At 32.0% G+C, this 20,745-nt stretch overlaps 2 protein-coding genes across 2 annotated transcripts; one reads left to right on the top strand and one right to left on the bottom strand.

Moving 5' to 3' along the window:
- Positions 1 to 5,825: 5,825 nt before the first annotated feature.
- Positions 5,826 to 12,683, bottom strand: LOC147066993 (uncharacterized). The gene is made up of 5 exons (XM_085954602.1): positions 12,391 to 12,683; positions 9,165 to 9,296; positions 8,210 to 8,316; positions 6,955 to 7,033; positions 5,826 to 6,554 (listed from the first exon to the last, which is right to left on the bottom strand). The coding sequence occupies exons 1-5, from the start codon at positions 12,476 to 12,478 to the stop codon at positions 6,466 to 6,468; spliced, it is 495 nt and encodes a 164-aa protein (XP_085810728.1). The 5' UTR covers positions 12,479 to 12,683; the 3' UTR covers positions 5,826 to 6,465.
- A 1,036-nt stretch (positions 12,684 to 13,719) lies between these two features.
- Pdrg1 (Pdrg1 prefoldin-like subunit) lies at positions 13,720 to 14,295 on the top strand. Its single transcript, XM_085954605.1, has one exon. The coding sequence runs from the start codon at positions 13,787 to 13,789 to the stop codon at positions 14,204 to 14,206; it is 420 nt and encodes a 139-aa protein (XP_085810731.1). The 5' UTR covers positions 13,720 to 13,786; the 3' UTR covers positions 14,207 to 14,295.
- The last annotated feature ends 6,450 nt before the right edge of the window (positions 14,296 to 20,745 follow it).

Here is a 20,745-nt window from a genome sequence, read left to right as displayed (position 1 = left end):
CCATGAAATCGCTCCAAAGATTAAATTAAATGAATAAAATAAAAATAATAGATTTCCCATAACAATGAGTCAATGAACCAAGAGACATTATGACGTATTATCCAAAATAATGACAAAATACAGCTATACAGTAAACCTCGTTAATACGAATTCCATGGGACCGAAAATTGAAAAAAAATTCGAATTACGAATTGTATGGGGGAATATTAAAATTTTGAAAAAAAAAAATTGATTTTCATTCATTTTGTTTTCGATCATAGATGTGCTTACCGAATTGGGTCATAATATATCAGGATTATTTTTATTACCTTCTTAAAATAAGTACAGGCGGACCTCGACTTACGAACGTTCGACTTTCGCACATTTCAAAAAAAATCGTTTTTTTAAAACGTCGCGCTGGCCGTGGGGTTAAGATATCCCCTTCTCGGTCGCTCACAGGCAAGTGCATTTCTTGCGTCACTTGCATCCTGCTCGCACCCGTCAATATCAGGATTATTTTTATTACCTTCTTAAAATAAGTACAGGCGGACCTCGACTTACGAACGTTCGACTTTCGCACATTTCAAAAAAAATCGTTTTTTTAAAACGTCGCGCTGGCCGTGGGGTTAAGATATCCCCTTCTCGGTCGCTCACAGGCAAGTGCATTTCTTGCGTCACTTGCATCCTGCTCGCACCCGTCACTTTGCTTGTGAGCTAGCTAGGATAGGTTTAGTCTTGCGCAGGAGCGCGTGCGGGCGTGTGATGTGCGTTTTGCTAATTTTCTTCATTTGAAATATTTCACCCTAAAAATTTATAAACATGAGTGAGAAACGGAAAAACTGCAGTGTTGATACGAACAAAAAGAAATCAAGGACTTATAAAATTCACATGACGTTCTGATTGCGGTGAATCTTTTGCTTCAATCGGACGTTCGTATGATACAAACAGGTCTACTACGATATGTTCAATTTTGAAAAATAAAATTAAGGAATACGTTCAAAATTGTGGTATTATCTTTAAAGGTTGTTTCCAAAGGACACTGCATAGTTATGGATGAAATGGAAAAATATTTGTCATCATGGATCGACGACCAACATCAAAAAGATGTCCCTCTGAATAATTCAATTATTCAAGCGAAGGCTCTTAGTTTCTACAAAGATTGGAAGGCTAGAAAAAGAAGATTCTAACACGATTTTTCAAGCAAGTAACGGTTGGTTTATATTAAATTCACTGGAAAATCGGCTGATGCGGATAAAGATGCTGCAAAAGAATTTATGTCCTCATTATCCAAAATTATTGAAGATGGAGAATATTCCTCTAGCCAAATATTTAATGTAGATGACACAGGTTTATTTTGGAAAAAAATGCCTAGTCGTACATTCTTATCAAAAGAAGAATCAGTTGCCCCTGGGCATAAACCTTCTAAAAACCGATTGACATTGCTTCTTGGTGGAAACTTGGCTGGTGATTTAAAATTGATGCCAATGTTAATTTATCAACCAGAAAATCCCCGAGCATTGAAAGGGAAGGATAAAGAATTGCTTCCAGTAATCAAATAAAAAAAGCGTGGGTTTACTGCATTAATATTAAAAAATTGGTTCACTTTACATTTCGTGCCAGCAGTTAAGCAATATTGTAAAGTTAATGATTTACCATTTAAAATATTTTATTTAAAATAAGAAAAAGAAGAGTGGCAAAGAGTTAACTCTTGATAACTTTTTAATGGAAACACCCGCAAACCCCACTTAAGGCCTATGGGTTCATTCGTAAGAATCAAATTTGACGTAAGCGCCTCAACAATTAGCCATAAGCTTCAGCGCATTTCAAAGTAAAAAAACAAAAATCGCTTCGCTCAGCGTCTCCGGGAGTAGATACGAAATCAGAGGTTTTAAAAGTGTTGAATTAATAATATTTTTTTTTCTAACATATTTTATAAACATTTTTGTGGTAGGTAGAATAAATTATAATAATAAAAATAGACCTCCAAATAAAAACCTCATATTATTGATATGCTGAATTTGTGAAGTGACACCTTTTCTTGAACCTATCATATTGTAGGTTCAAATTCAGTCCAAATATTTTTCAAAAAAAAATCTAATACTTATGTATGTTTCTGAGGTGTTTAAAATTGGTATATTATTTATATATATCGGTGTGTATGAATACAAAAGTTATTCATTTTTTCATGAGCTAACATTACAAATTATAAGTTTAAAACATTCACAAGATGGCATAAAAGATGTCTGTTATTATTGCGTTTTTATTGAATTATAAAAACATGACTCATAAAAGAAAGCAATTCAATGAATATTTGTCGAGGCACAATTTTTTTTAAATTTAGTACGCAACAATCAAGATTTAAGAAACCATTATTATAATAACGTGTATTTGACGGCAGTACGTTTTGGTCGCCGCGGAGGATTTCGGAACATTAGTGTATAGAAAATTAATAATTGGTTCTTTAATTAGTGTACAGGCTTAACGGTATGTAATGTATTAGAATAACTATTATAAATTATTATTTTTTAAATTTTTTTTCTTCTCTATTGATAGCATCTAATATAATTATTATATTGAGGGTTTCTTATATCCATCAACCGTGTTAGTCTAGGATCAACGAGTTCAGGCAATATACAATTCATATAAATCTTGTCAGTTGTGATGTAAAGAGTAATATTGTTTTTATTATTCAATGAACTAGGTTCTTACCTCATTATATTTTTTACTTGTGTTAAATAATTACTAATAAATGCCTAAGGTGATTCCATTCAATTCAACTCGGCATTAAATATATTAAATTCTAATGGATTTAAGTTTTGTACTATTTCATTTGAGTCGTTTTATGCGATCCTGGTTTCGCCTTTCGACATCGTCAGGCACTAATTCACGAAAGCAGCTAATTCTCACTTAACAATAAATTAATACAATAAAGTAAGGTAAAAACTTTATCACCTACCTATTAAAGTCAAAGATCACTATGAAAAATATAACAAACAATTAATTATGAATAGTTGAATTGTGGCAGTATGAAAAAAAAAGATTTTACCACAAACCATCTGAAAAATACATATATCATAAAACATGATTGTGCTTTTGTGCCCCAAAAGACTTTTTTTATTATTATTTTAACGATTAATAAAATTGTGACACATGTTTCAGTGGCCATTACGATGACAGCATTCGAAAACGTATTTTACTTTAAATTTTCGGTACTGTTCGGTTAAAGCGGATACAGCGGAAAACGCATTTTGATAATGCCAATAAACATACTCCTGGATACGTACGTCCCTTTGAAAATAACAAAACATGGCCACCCAGGTACATAAAAACTGTATTAAGTACATGCAAAGTTTTTCAAATCGCTTAAAGCCTAACCAAGTAGGTACATATTTGTCAAAACAATTAAAGTCCACCTATATTTTATCTAAACTGCTCAAGACCAAAATATTTTTTTTTTATAAATGGGTCACCGAACGAATACCTTCAGTACTTCCTTGTAGCCATCGTGGTTGTTAGATTCAATTATCTTACAATATCTCACATGCTGCAACCATTTCAATTACAAGATAATAAATAATATAATAAATATAATAAAACTACATTTTTTTCAGTTTGACATTCAGTGGTACTATATCGTCACCGTTCAGGCAAAAGTCACCAACCCTAAAAACAAAGTTTTGAGATATCGCAATTTCAAAGTTTGAAAATGCAGGAAAAATCAGATTTTAATGTTTTTAAGGTTTTATCTATATTAAATTATTTTCTCATGTCTTCTTAATAATTTCTTTAAGGTAATTTTACTTTTTGATGCTAATTAAAACATCTGGAAGGTTTTGAAGGAGGCAAGGTAGCTCAATTATGGTTTGGTGACTTTTGCTTGTTAATAATCTGAACAATGTTAGCCAAAAGAAGGATCAGTAAAACTCACCATCCATAGTATAGTGACTTTTGCTTGTATATTTATAACGAAGGATTTTTTTTTTTGTATAGTCAATAATGTCTATTCACCTATAATGACTTTTGCATGTTAAGATTTTATCGAAAGTCATTTAGTGAAAAACAAATAATTCGGATTTAAGCAAAATTTTACTAACTAATGTACCGTGGTGAGTTTTGCATCTTAAAGAACATAATTTTACGCTTCGGGTGACATACTCAACTCAAAACTGCCATTTTCAAGGTTGGTGACTTTTGCCTGAACGGTGACGATATGATGTTTGATATTTTAGTCAACACAAATTATAGCACCTGGCATGCGTCCTGTGTTCGAAATAGAACGATACAAATAATTGCGACTTGCCAATTTGATTGTTACTGCAAAGAGAGTAGAGGTCATTTTTCCATGAGTCAAATAATATTGCTTCGGACTAAATTTTGGGAAAAAAAAGACGTCCTTACCCGTTGAAATTCCAGATCGTACTAACCATGTACTAACGTTAGAAATAAGAAATTAGAAAAACTGTATGGATTAATCGATCAAATGGTCTCTTTTTGTTAATTTTGCAAAATAATTATATTTCTAAATTGTCTGAAAACAGGATAAATACATGAAAATGTACGACGTGTTTTGGTAATATAGCGTCACTAATTGTACCGAATTTATGGGGTTTTATTTATTTTTTATTATAAATTATTATTTATAGTATTACGGAAATGTTATATTATAATAAAAAAATATTTTTATTGTGCAGCATATATTATTTTGTGAGAAAAAATCATTCAAAATTGGCTGATGTATACTCAAACTAAAATGGCTTTAAAATCTTTATTTTTCTGAAATTAAAAAAAGTACGTGAGTTAATCAATGAAATGTATTGTTTTACCCATTTCTCTCATACAATATATACCTGCAAAACTATTATTAAGTTCAACATTCATTGTGGCGTGACAATCGTTTTGACCAATTTCGAAAACAGGACTTACTATTTGTCATTTATTTTAAAAAGTAAAGCGATTCGAAAAATTTTAATGACACAGAACGTTTTAGTTGAATACTATTTATTAGATTTTAAATAAATAAAGAGTTTATTGTGTATCAATTCGTTTTAAACATGCTTATCATTTCCGCGATTCCGAGAAGACAGGAAAAAACGGGTCCAATGGCCTTAAACATGTCTCTTAAACATCTTATATTTACTTGATAAATAAATATTTCAAAATAGGTACCCACAATTTAATTTTTTTTTACTTCCCTCTACTTTCGAACATTCAACATTCGCACACCTTTTCAGGAACCAATTATGTGCGAAAGTCGAGGTCCTCCTGTAATTTTTGATTTTTTAAGAGAAGTCTGTCAATTTTCAATGACTGGCTCATGAAAAAGTGTACTTTATTACGATTTATTGAATATTTTTGTATGCCAGGGACGAAATTCGAATTAAAGGTATGGTTTTATATGAAAATAATGTTCAAGGGACTTTTTTTCGGGAAAATTTCGAATTACGGCGAATTTCGAATTATCAGTATTCTTACTAACGAGGTTTTACTGTATGTAACTTTGAAAGAATTAAGTGCAATTGCCGATTGTATATACAGTAGATTAACACTTGAAGTCGACGCTATCTAAATGGGGCTTGACATATTATTTGTATACAAGAATGCACATCTATATATGTAATCCAGCATTACCTGAGGCTGGTGATTGTGTCGTGAATTGAGGAACATTTTAACACAGTTAGTTGCTACTATGAATAAAAATACACAATATCTTAAATAAACCGCAAATACATACATCTCACAATTTCATGTTATTTATTTTCCAGTTTTCCATACCTTGCAGTAATCCAGCACAGATTTGTAAGATTCTACGGCATATGTATTTAACAAAATATAACTAAAACAATTAATTTATAAATTCAATGAGTGGTTGACACTGCCACACATTTTTTTTAAATTCTTTATTATCACGGTAGACATTTACTCACGTTTACATATTTTTATCTGTGAATGTTTACGTAACTGAGTACATGGGTTATTAATTTTATTGTGACTGTCAGTTGAAACAATGTGTATTCCAGTTAAAATTTTATGGCTGTTGCACACCTGTGAGGATTAGACAACTGAGTGAGCTGCAGCGTATGCGTATATTTTAGTGAATGATGCTAAATGAGTTTTACATATTTTCACTTCATGTACTTTGTCGTGAACAAAAAGGATTTCACTGGCGCAGTGTGGATAGGCTAAATAACAATTTGTCTCTAAGTGAGCAAGCCACCGCAAGCAAGAAATGGTGTTGCGTAATTCATGCTATTTCTATCAAGGCCTTGTGAAAAAAGTTCAGATAGTTCATTGGGTGCTCGAGGAAAAGACTATCTGTTCACATACTGCTTGCAACAGCCACAGTTAGTAGGTGTGTACAAGGCATATTAGATAGTAACAAAAAAAAAAAATTATGATACATAAATTTAGCTAATCGGTGTAGTAGGTAGGATGCACCGTTCTTATCACTCAATTGACATAATTAAAATAAACAATACAATAATTTATTTATTTCCCACATCCGCCGCCTCCGCATTTTGATTTCTTTGGCGCTTTATACCCGCCAGACGTGCCAGCACCGCACAGTGGTAAATATTCTGAAACAACATTGAATCAATGAAATTTAATATATGATTATATTATAGAGAAGTGATGTAATGTTATTTATTATTCTAAAGGTTTCTTATTTAATGTTACATAATAGACTGCGGCAAGTTTAACATGAAGCGTGGCTGTTTCGAGAACTACAATACTGACAATCCTTTCATAATACATCGCAGCGCCACGTCGGCGGCCATGACTTCGACTTCAACTTATAATTTTCGCACTCCAGTAGTTAAACCGCACAAATAATTTTTATTAAACTTTGTTCTTGTGGTCTGTGAAATCAGCACATTGAACACATGATTTCAAATTCAGATTACATTGCGAATCCAATGTTTTTGCATAAATCACATATTATGTAGAATGCAATAGAATAATTATTGTGTTAATTACCAGATCTGGCTCCAAGCCTATTGCCACCCGACTTTCCTTCATTTCTATCAATGTATTGCTGCCTTTTCTTCTCTTGGCGCTGAAATTGAAACACAAATTGCTATGAATATTATACATAGAATACATTACCATTCACATTATAACACTTTTCAGTTAATACGGTTTTTATTATTTAATCCTTTCATTAAAATGAATGTCGGTGTGTCCTAATAATTTGTTCTAAACTAAGTACATATGTGTAAACGTTTTTTTTTAAATTCTGAATATCATTGATTTGACAAATAGGATAAGCTTTTAACCAAATTCACATACGACACATGCATAATGTACGCAGCCCATGGGCCCCACATCGTGAAGCGGGCCACCAGGCTAGGATCTTTGGCGGGCCCCCCTACCTATCGCTAATGATAAAGGCAGTGTGACGCTCTACAGAAGCGTTTTCCAAATGGTGTAGGCACGCGGTAAAATTAATGTGTATGTTTAGTGTTTTATTGTATATTTTAATACATCCATTTGAATTATGGAGTTGTCGAGTATTGATACACAATTAAAAATTGAATCGTACAACCACATTTTTTTTTAAACTTTTAAACCAAATTTGTAATGTGTGTTTATCTCACTTATCTGGTCGACTCGCCTCGCCGGGCCCCCAGGCTAGAGCCCTGTCAGCCCGCCCCTTGTGGGGGCCATGATGCAGCCAATGATATTTTTTATATCACTGGTAAGGGTGAATCCAAACTAAAAGTGAGCATCTCCCTCCGTGACGGTAGTGCAAAATTTTAAAGATTGTGGATTTTGTTCATTTTTCATTTACTACAATACAATGTGTATCTTACGGCGAGGTTTCTTAACAGATTATTTATGCTTGTATTGGATTAGCCATTTGCTCAACTTATTAACCCCAACACACATTGAAAAACAATACCTGAATTTACCAGAACTGGGAACCCACAACTTCATAAGCAAACACATTACCACTAATGAATCGTGGGCAATTAAGCTGAACATGCATTTATTGTAGCGCATATAATTATAAGCTTAAACTATAGTGGAATTGTTTAAGCATGAATATGCACAGATGCAATTTCTTCCCATACGCAGGAAGTAAGCAGAACTAATGTGATTATTGTCTACAGGTGCTATCATCGGACTGTGCTTACATCACATCTATTGCATTGCTTTGCATTGGCGCGCCCCTCCCACTATGTCTTGTTTCATGCCAAAACTTAAAGTAATGAGGTACATTTATACACACCGCCTGTTCTTTAATCAGCAACTCTTTTGCGGCAACTTCAACGGCTTTCTGTTGTTTAATCCTGGCAGCTTCAATTGCTTCCATTCTACTAGCGAATGCATCGGGATCTAAATAATAGTTCAATTTAATTAAGTTACTACATTATGGTAAATTTCACTCGGTAGAAATGTATGGCGGCCCACCTTTAATCACAAACACATGTACACTATCTGCTATGAGCTGGATATTGTGATATTTATAAAAATCCAAAGACAAATAGAAAGGGTGGACAATACACCGTCGTCAAAGCATTTAAAATTTACAAGACGATGACATTGGTCGGAGGAAGTAGAAAAAGTATTTCAGGGCAAAGGAAAAGAGATGGTATAAAGTTTTCCCCCAACATTGCTTTAGGTTTTAACACCCAGGCTTTTGAAAAAACCACAAATATATTGTGTCCTCAACGGGATCGAACCCGGAGCTCCCGGATGATCTCATCACAAGAGACATGTGAAAAGAAACACAGCATCCATGAGGCTAAGGCGATAGAGGGAATTTGTGGAGGACATTACAGTACAGAGGAGTAGAGGTGGCCATAATCCACATTGAGTGAGAGATAAATGAATGTAATTTTTTGCCTCTACCAAAAAGTATCCTTACTTGCATCATCTTGATTTATAGGTGAGAACTTTTTTCCAAAATGAAATCATTATATAATAGTTATATTTTGCCTGAAATATATTGCCATTTAAAAAAAACTCGAAAGTATCATGGATCGATGGTTTCGCCCATGTAAATTTTTCATTGAAAGTTTTACCAGCAAAATGGCAATTTCATCTCTCTCTCTCACATATGTCGCTTGACCAGCAAATGCATAACACAGTACAATACGTAAACAATGTTTAAAATGAACATTTTACCATTTCAAATTCCAGAAGGACATAGAATTATTTTAAACAAAAAACAAAATGTTCACCTTTGTGCATCATGGCATCTTCTCTCTGTTCCTTCCATTTCTCAACTTTGGGCATAAACTTATCATATGCCCACAGACTCACAAATAGTGCTCCTAATGCCCACCATCCATAGGCAGCCAGTAATCTAAGGCCTAAAAAAAATTTAACAAGAATAAGTAATTAAAGGTCTTACTTAATATTTTTCCACACTCGAGATCCGTATCCTATTATACCACACCCGGTAGGATAAGCCAGTTCCCATTAATTTTGTGTTTATTGAGAGCATCAGCGTGTCCCTAGGCTAGACTGTTACTAGACCCGAGCAGTCTAGCCATCTTTTTCTATGTTGATTATAGTACAAAAGGGTAAAAATTATGATATTTCTGAAAAACCTATAGTAGAACATCTTTTGTTTCGAATCCTTTAACGGCCCACGTGCTCGTCGTAGGTCAAAATTGAGTTTTTATTGTATTTTCAAACCATGATCCTGGACACTCCTTAAATGTTGTAGATAATCTATTTATATAATTTTGAAGCCTTATTATCCTTTATAGTTATTTTAAACATTTGATGACTGCATAAAGTATTTTTGTTACATAAAATAGTATTCTTTTAAACCTCTCGCTCTAATGTTTTAGAATATAGTCATATTTCGGTACATAACTGTGCAGTGGTGATAAGATTTTTTACATTTATTAATTTTTAAACGCATTTATGAAACCATTAGTATAATTTATTATGAGATAATTTTTGTAAAATATTCACGATAAAAAATTATATTGATAATCTCTGTGATCCCAAATTTGACAAGAATTAGGCATTTTATTATTCAAAAAATCGGCAAGATTAACACATTTGAAGAAGATTCTAAAGATACTTATTATAAGCTATGTCTTTGACCATTCAAGTGTGATAAACATCTTATGAATAATGATTGCTTTATAATAATTATTGACCTAAGAATAAGGTAGTGTTTTTTTGAAATACGCCATTTCTTTTGTCATTCCCTAGTGGTTAAACTACAACATACGGCCGTAGCCATAAATTGCCAAAAAATTTTTATCGTGAATATTTTACAAAAATTATCTCATAATAAATTATACTAATGGTTTCATAAATGCGTTTAAAAATTAATAAATGTAAAAAATCTTAAGACCACTGCACAGTTATGTACCGAAATATGACTATATTCTAAAACATTAGAGCGAGAGGTTTAAAAGAATACTATTTTATGTAACAAAAATACTTTATGCAGTCATCAAATGTTTAAAATAACTATAAAGGATAATAAGGCTTCAAAATTATATAAATAGATTATCTACAACGTTTAAGGAGTGTCCAGGATCATGGTTGGAAAATACAATAAAAACTCAATTTTGACCTTCGACGAGCATGTCCCCCCTTAAAATTATAGTATTTTTGGAATATTTGCGTAAAATTATAGTATTTTACATTTTTCGCAGATTCAAAATTATTGTATTATATTATAATTATAGTACGGTTAGCAACACTGGGTCCGAGCGAAGTTTATATAAATTAAGTGAATATGTGATAATTCAGAGCCCGTAATCATTGTTGAGCTGATTCATAGAAATATGAGCAGGGTTGACTACGAGACGTTGCAATTTATAGCACATAAGGTCATTTTATAGTCACCCTTTTACAACTTTTAGCATCAAAGGTTGCGTAGAATCATTTTTCAGCTCTTAATTTATGTAAACTCTTTCATTTATCATACATTAATCTCAGCCTAATTCAGTATCTTTTATATTTAAAATTTCATTTTTATATAAATAAGAATTCAAGTAAATCCATCATAAAGCATTAGCAATAATAAAATCAACCTTTTAATTATCAGCCCTCAGCAAATTTTATTACCACTAAAAACATTAAAATATGCTACGTCCAGCTCTTACAACACTGTAGAAGATAATAAATGCGCATTGGCTGGTAGGCAACTCTCCCCATCCATGCCAGTAAGGGTTAGGAGCATGGCAATGGGAGCAGCGGGAGATTTTCCTTGCGCCTTTTCACTTGGTTAGGAATTGTCAACATTGCGCGGTCGTATTTTAGTTAATAAAAATCATCAAATATCTTTATACACTCTACACCAGGGGAGGGCAAACTGCGGCCTACCCCGCGGGCCGCATGTGGCCCGCCGGGTATTTTTTTGCGGCCCGCCATCATTAATTGTACTTCTGATTACGAATAACTTTTTTATAATTTTTTTAAAAAAACATTGACAATAGATTTGAATTTGAAGAATTTGCTGTTTCGTAAATGTATTAGCTCAGTATGTCTTCCTTGCGTCTCGTCTCACACTATGTAATGACTATATTCTACGATGAACATCGATTTCAATAGATATTGATAGTGTACCGACAGAGCTACAACTTGAGATTATTGATCTACAGTGTGACACTGATTTAAGAGAATTGCATCGTCGTGAAGAAATCTCCAAATTTTACAATGCCCTTAATTCAGACAAATTCGACCGACTTAAACATTATTGCAAGAAAAATGTTCGTTATTTTTGGATCAACCTATATATGTGAACAAACATTTTCGATCATGAACCTCAATAAAAATTATTTACGATCAAATATCTCCGATGCCCATTTACAAGCAGTTTTGAGAATAATTATCAACTACAAAATTAACACCTGAATTAAAAAAAAATGTTCAAAAATGCACAACAGTTTCATTCTTCTCATTTGTTTTTTGTAATGTTTATTTTTCGTGATAATAAATAGTGTATATCTAAAAATAGTATTTTACTTGCGGCCCGCCGCTCATTCTGAATTCTTGAATTTGGCCCTCCATCCAAAAAGTTTGCCCCCCCCCTGCTCTACACTGTAACAATTCAGCAAAATAAATACACTCTTCTCTCCGCAAACGTCTGTTTTAGTCAATATATCCCCGAAGAAACTACAAGACGATGTCATCATACTCACCCAAGCAAGAGGGAGTACCTAAAGCCCCCTCTTCTCCGATGATGCACATTCACTATATCAGTTGGAATGGATGTATATTGTCTTCCTGTGGCATAAATTAACATAATAATCTATGGATATATTTATTGAAGGTCAATACCATCCGTTGTATTGATGTGTCGACCAACGTCAACACATATTATTCTTAGATATCTCGATAAAATTATGTAGTGTTAAAGACTTTTAATAAGCAATACAACAGTATTTTAAAACGGTTTTGTATCTTTATCGCTTATTCAAAAGTGAGGCTTACCGATGTCAAATGGATTGAAATACGGTAAAAGTTTTTCGGGTTCTTCATTCATAAACTTCATTTGCTGATCTTCTTCTGTGGGTTCCATGTTCGGTTGTATTATAATATGTTTTTTAATCTTTGAGGTATTGCAGAGTGTAATAAAAGTTTCAATAGTTTTTTTTCAAACAAATAATCAATTGATGACGCAAGTTATAGAACGATTAGCCCACGTATTCCAATTGAGGACACGAATTTTAGAAGTCTCGCGAACTGTCAATCGTGTTATTAGCAGAAACGTCATCGGTGGACGCATAGACTAGGAGGACGGTTATCTATGGTGGACGGTGTTGCCTTTTCTTTCCCATTAAAATATACAATAAATAATATGCTATGAATAATATTATGTACGAATGTACACTAAATTAAATTCCTAGGTACGTTTATTGAATAATGACTGTATTACAACATTATTCCATTCCGGCATAAACTTTAATAATTACTAATAATATTTATAATAAGAGACGATTTACGTGACTGGGACACGTGCCTATTCCGGATGCCGCCAAAGAGTGCGGCACTTCGTACCCTTGTGGCACAGCCTCAAGGGTTCCGTCGCCTTGGCCGGCCCTCCCTCACCCTGCAGCGGTACTACAAAAATGTGCTGCAGGTCTGACATGGCGGGAGGCGCAGGAGTTGGCGATGGACCGAGGGAAGTGGCGCCAACTTGTGCTCGCCCTATGCCCCAATGTTGGGACGTGACAGGGTGGAAGAAGAATAATATTTAATTGCTTATGGTCTGGACATATTATGTTTTATAGACAAATTTATGGTCAAACGTCAAAGTTAATAATAATATTGTTTTGTTACATTCAGTGTTGCCAACCGTACTATAATTATAGTATCTGTACTATAATTTTGGTCCGCGTACTATGTACGATATAAAACAGGTATAGTACGCCCAAAATACTATAATTTTGAATATCGGAAAAAATATGTAAAAAGTAATAAAATTTCGATATTTCCGTTCGATAAATTGGTGAAAAGTACTATAATTTCGCAATCCTATAAGAAGATTTGGAAAACTTGGAAAAAAATGCTCGAAAAACGTAAAAAAATCCCTTGAATTTGGTTTAAAAATGAAATTTCTTGAATTCTTCGGTATGCATTTTTGGTCGGAAGAAGTACCTAAATAAAAAGGGTTCTCAGAGTTTCTCAAATTCTCCGTTATTTTTTTCCGAGAAACAAAAAACCTATACATTTTCAACAGATGACAACGCGTACTATATTTTTTCAACAAATACTATAATTTTGGAGGCTCTGTACTATAATTCCACTTTGAGAAGATGGCAACACTGGTTACATTTCCTCTTCCTCATTCCTGCTCTATACGTAGTTCAGAGTTATTGTTATTGCGATGGACGACTCAGAAAAGAGTTTAAAATATTTAGTGGCAGTGGAAAGCCTAGCAGAAGAAATAATCTCAGATAAGACATCTATTATATTTCTGGATAAGCGTCGAAACGAAAATCGCGAAGCATTGAGAGCCATTCAAAAACAAAATAGCGACATAACTACAAAAGTGAATAGCAAGGACAAGAAATGTTGGCTCAGTGTAGGTTCTAACCTATTCAAGTTTTCAATTATAAAGACGATAGAATTAATCGAAAAGGACCAAAAACAATTGGAACAGGATATAAATAAGCTGCGTAGTGAACTCAAATTGAAAGTGAATAAATTAAGAGACTTGGAACATCAGCCACCAGTGCCCGGCTTAATGTTAGTCCCCTTATCTAAATCTGAAGGAATGTTAATCAATCATATGAGTCCTATTTAATATTTGAATGTATAATTTGTACTTAATAAAGTGTTTGTTAAATAAGTGGATAGTTTGTTTCAAATAAATCATTGACTGTCTAAACTGAAGCTTGCCTTTTTTATTATATTGTAATTAATACCTAAACACACTATGATAAATTGGATAATCTATGTATTATGCTGCCGATTCATTGCATGAGCAATACTGCGGATTTTAAGTGTCAGTATTTTTTTCTGGTATACCTACTTATATAGTATATAATACTATTAATATCCTAAGAAAATATGGAAAACGCACTAATTTCTCATTTAAACGACAGTTTATTGGTATTTTAACATCTTCACTTTGATCTGTGCGCTACCGAATTATCTACCAATTGAATTGAACAGATTTAAGAAATATCCGATGATTTTACAGAAACGTGACGTTTAAAATCCACATTTTCTTACATACTTGATATTCGATCACACTAGAGTACAGTGGAACCCTGATTTTATGGGCCTGAAATTCACTATTTATTTTGTGTGTACTGTACGACAACATCTTCTTGGCTACGTGAAGGAAGGCGCTGTTGTCGACTAAATGGGAGGAGCTTGTTAGTTTATAATGGAAGTGCGGTTAAAAATGGTAGGAGCATGTTAGTTTACAGTTTTAACACGTAGCCAAGAAGATGTTGTCGTAGAGTAGTTTTTGCATCTTTAGTACATTTAATCGCCGGTTTTACGTTTTTATTTCCGTAATTTCCAATTTCTTTGAACAAATTCAAATCATTGAAATGAATTCCAAACACATGCATGTATGCATTTCTAATTATAGACATGTCTGCAGTGCCCAAGACTAAGTTTACAACGCGATTTTAGTTTACTTATGTTTTTTGTTTCCACCCATTCAATACTGTCTCGGCAAAGAAAAACATTGTTAGTTCTAGAGAAAAGGAACTTTATATATTAAGTGAACATACAGACATCAACTTCAAACCAATTTTTATGATTTTTTTTTAATTCAGTGACCCCCTGTATACATTTGTCTTTTATTTACGTACATTTTTGTCAATCCCTTCTAATGATTATGACGTGTTAGGTTAGGTAGGTGTTTGATCCTAATTTAATCTACAATAAAACACGAATTTGTTTATTTTATTAAAACATTGTTTCTTTTCTTTTTATTCCATCGTTCACCAATCAAATTCTCCCCATCCTGTTTACACCTGTTGTGAATGACAAACATTGATTATTTTATAACTCATAGTATTTATATTACAAAACAACTAGGTAAAACCTAACTACAATCTTTACCCTTTAGCTGGATTAAAATGCTCTTCAGATTTGATAAACGATACGGAATATATTTTTATATCATTATTATACAGTAGACCAACTTGATTTTTCATATTCGAAATGGTCTTCAAAATTGAAATATTATGTTTTATAAATTCGTAATATAGGGATGTATGTTTTTTTGCTGTACAGGTTTTTGACAAATAATGCACTATGTATTAAAGTTAATTAAAGTACATTAAATTGATATTTAAACTTGGTAATATTCATATTAAATTTAGGCCACAAAATAGATACCACTGATTTAGAGTGATCGTACAATGCAATGTCGTTTGAGAATATGATATTTTTTTCATTTTCTTGTCATACTTGCAATTCAAAAACCATGATAGTCTATTTTTTATTATCATTTGCGATTTGAGTATTGCTAGTAGTGTATTATTCAAAAGAAATGAAGAACAAATTTTTCCAGTTAAAGGTCATAAAAATATTGTATTATCAGCTAATATTCACACACCTTACATACTTATGAGCGAATGGCACATTTACCTAATTACTCAAATCATTAATTTACCACAATAATAACAGATATATAAATCAATAATAATATTACGTTAATAACAATAAAACAAATTCATATTACTTAAATAAATTTTCAATAACAAAACTGACATTTTGAATGTTGTCTTACTTTCTAAATAAATAACTAGGTATGGCTGTTTAGTCGCCAGGATTGCTTCCACCGTCAGTATATATCTGAGTGTAAATTTTTCCTATTCTAATGGCATTTTTGAAGGTTACGTTTTTGCTGAATTTCTTTTTCAGTCTTCAATCTGTCGTTTGAGTGATTCTGATATTATAAGGTCTATAAATTCAATAAAACTATATAACTTCTAAGTATCAGAATATCAGCCGTGTGATTAATGTTAAACAAATAAACACCTACACAATAATACATTGATGAATAACACACATAGGTTTTTTCATTTATCGTCGTTCAATAATTAAATGAAAGATACATGTTTGACACATACTATATTGCATTTATTTTGGCTAATTTTGATCATTTAATGAGTGCTGACTCCAATAAATCAACCAGATATTTAACATTCATTTTGTAAAAGGGCGGAAAGATTTGTATACGTTTGTTTCCTAATTTTTAAAACGTTTGGAAAAATAACACTTTTCCAGATCCTAGATTTATTATGTTTACAACATAAACAACTGTACATTTTCACAGCAGAGGAAGTGATTTGACCACTTTAATTTTTATTGTTAACAATAGAATAATAATCATCTTATAAAATCATATTTCCTAAATTTTCTTATCAAAAGATTTGGCACACAAATATATTTAACATTCCTATTATCAATTAAAATTATTATTATTATTATTAGACTCTGCGCAACTTGTAGAGGAGAAAAAAATGTATTTTGTGACGGCTTTGTTAGTTTAGGGATTTTACTGTGTACCAACAAATTTACTATAATTCAAAAACCTCTATACAAAGAAACAATTTCATATAATATTAATTAAGTTTTCGTAAAAATTAATAATCTTACATAAGTTTGATAATAAATTTTATTTCGATGTTTAATTAAATCTGCAATGTTTCGTTCACGAAATTAATAATAAGCTACGTTATCTGCAATCGCAGATGTTATACTTTCCTTACCTCTTTTGAATAGTAATACCTTTGTAATAAAAATATTTAGGCTAAACAACATTACTGGCACAATAGAAGTTAGATCAGTTTTTCCCAAACTTAAAGCATGTACCCCTTAAGTGACATAGATATGTGGTGAATTATATAATATACACAATACAATTAGGGCCGTCAAAAACCGTGTCCAGAAATTTGTACGCATGCAGTTCGCCGTATCAGACTTCACCGTAAAATGTTGTATCGGAAATAATATATGGTGATATATTAAAGATCGTCCAACCTCTTTGGGTCTTATAGTACTGGGATAAAATTCATGTCTAAATAAAACACGGTTCTTGTCGGTTTACAGGAAGCCAGCAGCAAACAAATTTTGAAAATAGCTGATATACTGGATTATTTGTTAGATTAGGTTAGGTAAGGTGAGGATCTAATAAAATTGGAACATTATTGTCTGCAATGCTCCATGAACAATGCGTAGTTTTTTCATCCCGGTCCTATAGAGATGACCGTATAGTATACGGTCAACAAAGAAACTCCTTGTGATAGCATGTCAGTGTAGATACGGTTCCACATTTGTAATGGTGAAGGTGGCATTGACCCTAATAATTTGATTATCTTTTGGTCAAGCATGTTTGCCGCTCCGGTTTTATTTACACTGCATAACAGGTAAGGCAGTTACTATATATGAAAAAAACCTATAAACATATCAAATCCTTCGCGTACTATCAGGGATATGTAAACCTCAGTTTGGGAAACACTAAATAATTAAATCATATTTTTAATAATACTCGAGAGATTTAGCACATATTTGTTTTTTTTTTTGTTATGAAAAACTAAAATTATTGTAAACCTAATCTAATTTTCATATGCCTTGAAATTATGTAACTTATTTTTTTAATGACATGGTAAAAAAAATCCTTGAAAAAATCTCGAGTAGGTTTCGAACATACATTAATTTCATGCTGGGTAACTGCTCTACCAAATAAGCTATTGACTCTACTAACCATGCGGATATTCCCTGAAAACTATGCATCTGAGGTGTTTTCAAATTCAATCAGGTACCTCTAACAGTTGGTATCGATGTTTTACAATTTTATTAACTTTGATTCATAGATCTTATCGAGGGAAACACCTCAGATGCATGGTTATTCTAGGATTATAGGATTTTTCAAATAGGTCTTTTCAAAGTTATTTTTAAATATAATATTTCATATAATACCTGTTTTTTTTTCAAAATAACATTTCGGTTATGACTTCAAAAAACATTGGCAGTAATGAGATTGTGTACGTTAATATGACACAAGTACCTCATTACAGTCAGTGTCGTCCTGTGTAGGCAGGCAGACTATTCGCCACATAGCGACGGCAAATTCAAGATAGGATGAATCGCCGAATATTATTTCGATTGATAAGTTCAGCTTGTGTTGAGAGACATTACCAAATCCTTAGATAACTCATGATATTTAGATAATATATCAATAACGAGTCCATTTTTTTGCTCAGATGTAAATACTATTCCGGTAAATGACAGAATAATAAATCAATACAATACTGCCATGGAATAAACTCCAAAATATATGCCGATGTATTGAAAGACTAAATATGGTCGACTTAGTAAAAAAAACCAGAGGGCCGAATTATCAGTTAGTCAAAGGGTCGCACTTTGCGTAGGGACGTCACTGATTACAGTTTTATACTGCGATTAATAATACTAAACTGTTGTACAATAGTAAAATCCCTAAAAGTCATGGTACACAATGGAGAAATATTAGTTTTTTTTATTACATATTTTGCATGAAAATAGTATAAGTCAAAGAACTTGGCCCTTTTGTAGTTACACATGTATTTTCGTATAACTCCAGATTGTTTGCCTTTAGAATATTTAGAGTCTGTTTGATCCAGAGAAGTATACTACAAATTAAATAATTGGCTAACAACCATTATTTGTAAAAAAAACATTCGTTGAGGTGATTTCCACCCTGTGAAGGCCCGTATTGTCCATTTACGAGTGATAGTAATTTACCTTTTTTACCTTTGTCAAATACCCCACCCCGTTGGAGTATAATAATGAATAGTATTAAAGATTAAACTTTACTTAGAATAACAAATTAATGTGGTTTGTAACAAATAACCAAATATTTTATATATAGTTTTACAAACATAATTATGTATTACCAATATATAGAATGTGAACAATTATATTATACTTAAGAAGAGTTTATAAACTATATGGACCACTTAAATCTTCAAAGCAAAATGTTGCTTTTATATTATTAATCTATAATAGATATATATATATATAACAAGAATAATTTTGTCAAAAATCAAAAGATATTTTGACCTAGAAAACATCAACAAAATTTAAGTAAGGTGATCTACACATTTTGTATTAATAAAAATTGGCTCACTTGTGTTTTTTTTTACAGTTGCACCTAGATTCAATTTAACAAATTAAAACTTCTAGCAAATTGAAAATTAGGGCTCTTTTTTACACTTGATAATATTGCAAGAATACCCATTACACGACTAGCATTTTATATTATATTTTTTGTATAATGTGGAAACTTTGAAAGTATTCATTAGAACTTACATTTATTAAAATATTGTAAAACACGGTTGTTTAACAGAAACCAAGTTGGTTCTAACGTACACATTCAATTTTCATTAAAAATTTCCTATCTATATAGAAATACAAGAATATTTTTACAATTTTTATATTATACAAACATTTAAACACATTGTATTATTAAAAAATCATCATTAAAAAACATTATACAAACTTACAATGTAGGTAAGAATGTATGTATATAGTAAGATGAAATTTATGTACAGTTTCCAATGTTTGATGTTAATAAATAATTATTGTAGTGTTATGTATAAACTTTAATATATGTCTCATTATTAGTTGATATTATTCCGACATTTTGTAACGAAATCGAAAACTTATACTAAATCTGAGTCTATTGTATGTTTTTCGGTGTGCTATTTTTATTAATAATTTCAACTACATACATATTATTATAATAGTGATTGCCCACAGAAATGAAAAAGTTTCAATATCTATTCTTATCGGGCTTGCGCATTCAAGCTTGACGCAACCATAACAATCTAATTCAGTTGACACTCATAAAACACATGCAACTTAATGCACTGACGCATACAGAGTTGACTCAACATTGTTGATTAGGAAGAAAATAATTTGCTAATAAATTGATAGCGGAGTGGCATGCTTCTCACTTTCGCCTGAAGTTCATCGCCAATGCCATCTGTAGGACATTTTCCAAACACACGACACGATAATAACGTATGATCGTAATAACATCTGTTTCATCGATGAAACTGAGAAATATTGTCAGAATAATGACGAATGCAAACAATGTATTCACTTGCTTCTTATTTGGCAAAATCGCTCCTAAGATTATGTCTAATGACATTCTGCTCAATGACGTTTAGCTGGTTTGAGTTGTTGACAGTTAAGTCAATATTGACGTTTGACCCTGTAGAATAAATCGGTACTGTGATGGCATACGGTTATAAGTGCAGTTTTCAGGTTTTCTTCCATAATATGTTCCAAATTGTACATTATTTGATGTGGCAAAATATTAGAGCTTAA

Source organism: Rhyacophila brunnea, unplaced genomic scaffold (genome assembly GCF_057557595.1).
Source record: "Rhyacophila brunnea isolate RB1 unplaced genomic scaffold, BYU_Rbru_1.0 scaffold_4, whole genome shotgun sequence".
Taxonomy (NCBI): Eukaryota; Metazoa; Arthropoda; class Insecta; order Trichoptera; family Rhyacophilidae; genus Rhyacophila; species Rhyacophila brunnea.
This window is presented reverse-complemented; position numbering and strand designations above follow the sequence as displayed.